Source organism: Solanum verrucosum, unplaced genomic scaffold, assembly GCF_900185275.1.
Source record: "Solanum verrucosum unplaced genomic scaffold, falcon-dt-bn FXZP01000748.1, whole genome shotgun sequence".
Lineage (NCBI taxonomy): Eukaryota > Viridiplantae > Streptophyta > Magnoliopsida > Solanales > Solanaceae > Solanum > Solanum verrucosum.
In genome coordinates, this window is record NW_026020791.1 from 5,226 (window position 1) to 5,907 (window position 682).

At 40.5% G+C, this 682-nt stretch overlaps 1 protein-coding gene across 1 annotated transcript; it reads left to right on the forward strand.

The window, feature by feature from the left end:
- On the forward strand, window positions 1-570 carry LOC125813125 (zeatin O-glucosyltransferase-like; the record flags this gene model as incomplete). The annotated part of the gene is made up of 1 exon (XM_049492607.1): window positions 1-570. A coding segment is annotated over exon 1 (570 nt), but the record flags the coding sequence as incomplete, so codon positions are not given.
- Between the last annotated feature and the right edge of the window lie 112 nt (window positions 571-682).

A 682-nucleotide genomic window follows, 5' to 3' on the forward strand; every position in this document is an offset into this window, starting at 1 on the left:
ATGTTGGAGCACCTCTCGAGACTAATCACCTCATATAATATCCCAGTGTACTATGTTGGAGCAACCACTCATATTCGCCAGGTCAAGTTATGTGTCCATGGTTTCGACCCTGTTACTACTAAAAACCTACATTTTCATGAATTTCCTACACCACCTTTTGAAAACCCCCCTCCAAATCCAAATGCTTCTCATAAATTTCCTAACCATATGATCCCTTTACTTTATGCAACAATCCATTTCCGTGAGCCAGTGTGCTCTCTTGTAAACCAACTCTTAGGCGCCAATCATCGGAGAGTGATTGTTATTTATGATTCTCTGATGACTTGGGTGTTGGAGGATATACCAGCAATTCCAAATGCCGAGTGCTACCGTTTTAATGGTTTCTCAGCTTTCTATATGTTTTCATCCTATTGGGAAACCAAAGGAAAACCTTTCCAACCCGAAACTGAGATATTTGAGGACATTATATCAAGCGAAAACTGTGCTACCCCAGAGTTATGGGAATTGTGGAATAAACAAGGAGCCCTTGAAGGGAAAATTTGCTCTGGAGAACTTTACAATACATCCAGAGTAATAGAAGGTTCATACCTTGATTTAGTAGCCAAAGAAACTAATGGCTTAAACCTATGGGCTGTTGGTCCATTCAATCCGTTGTTGTCTGAGCAGAACAAAGACTCAAACA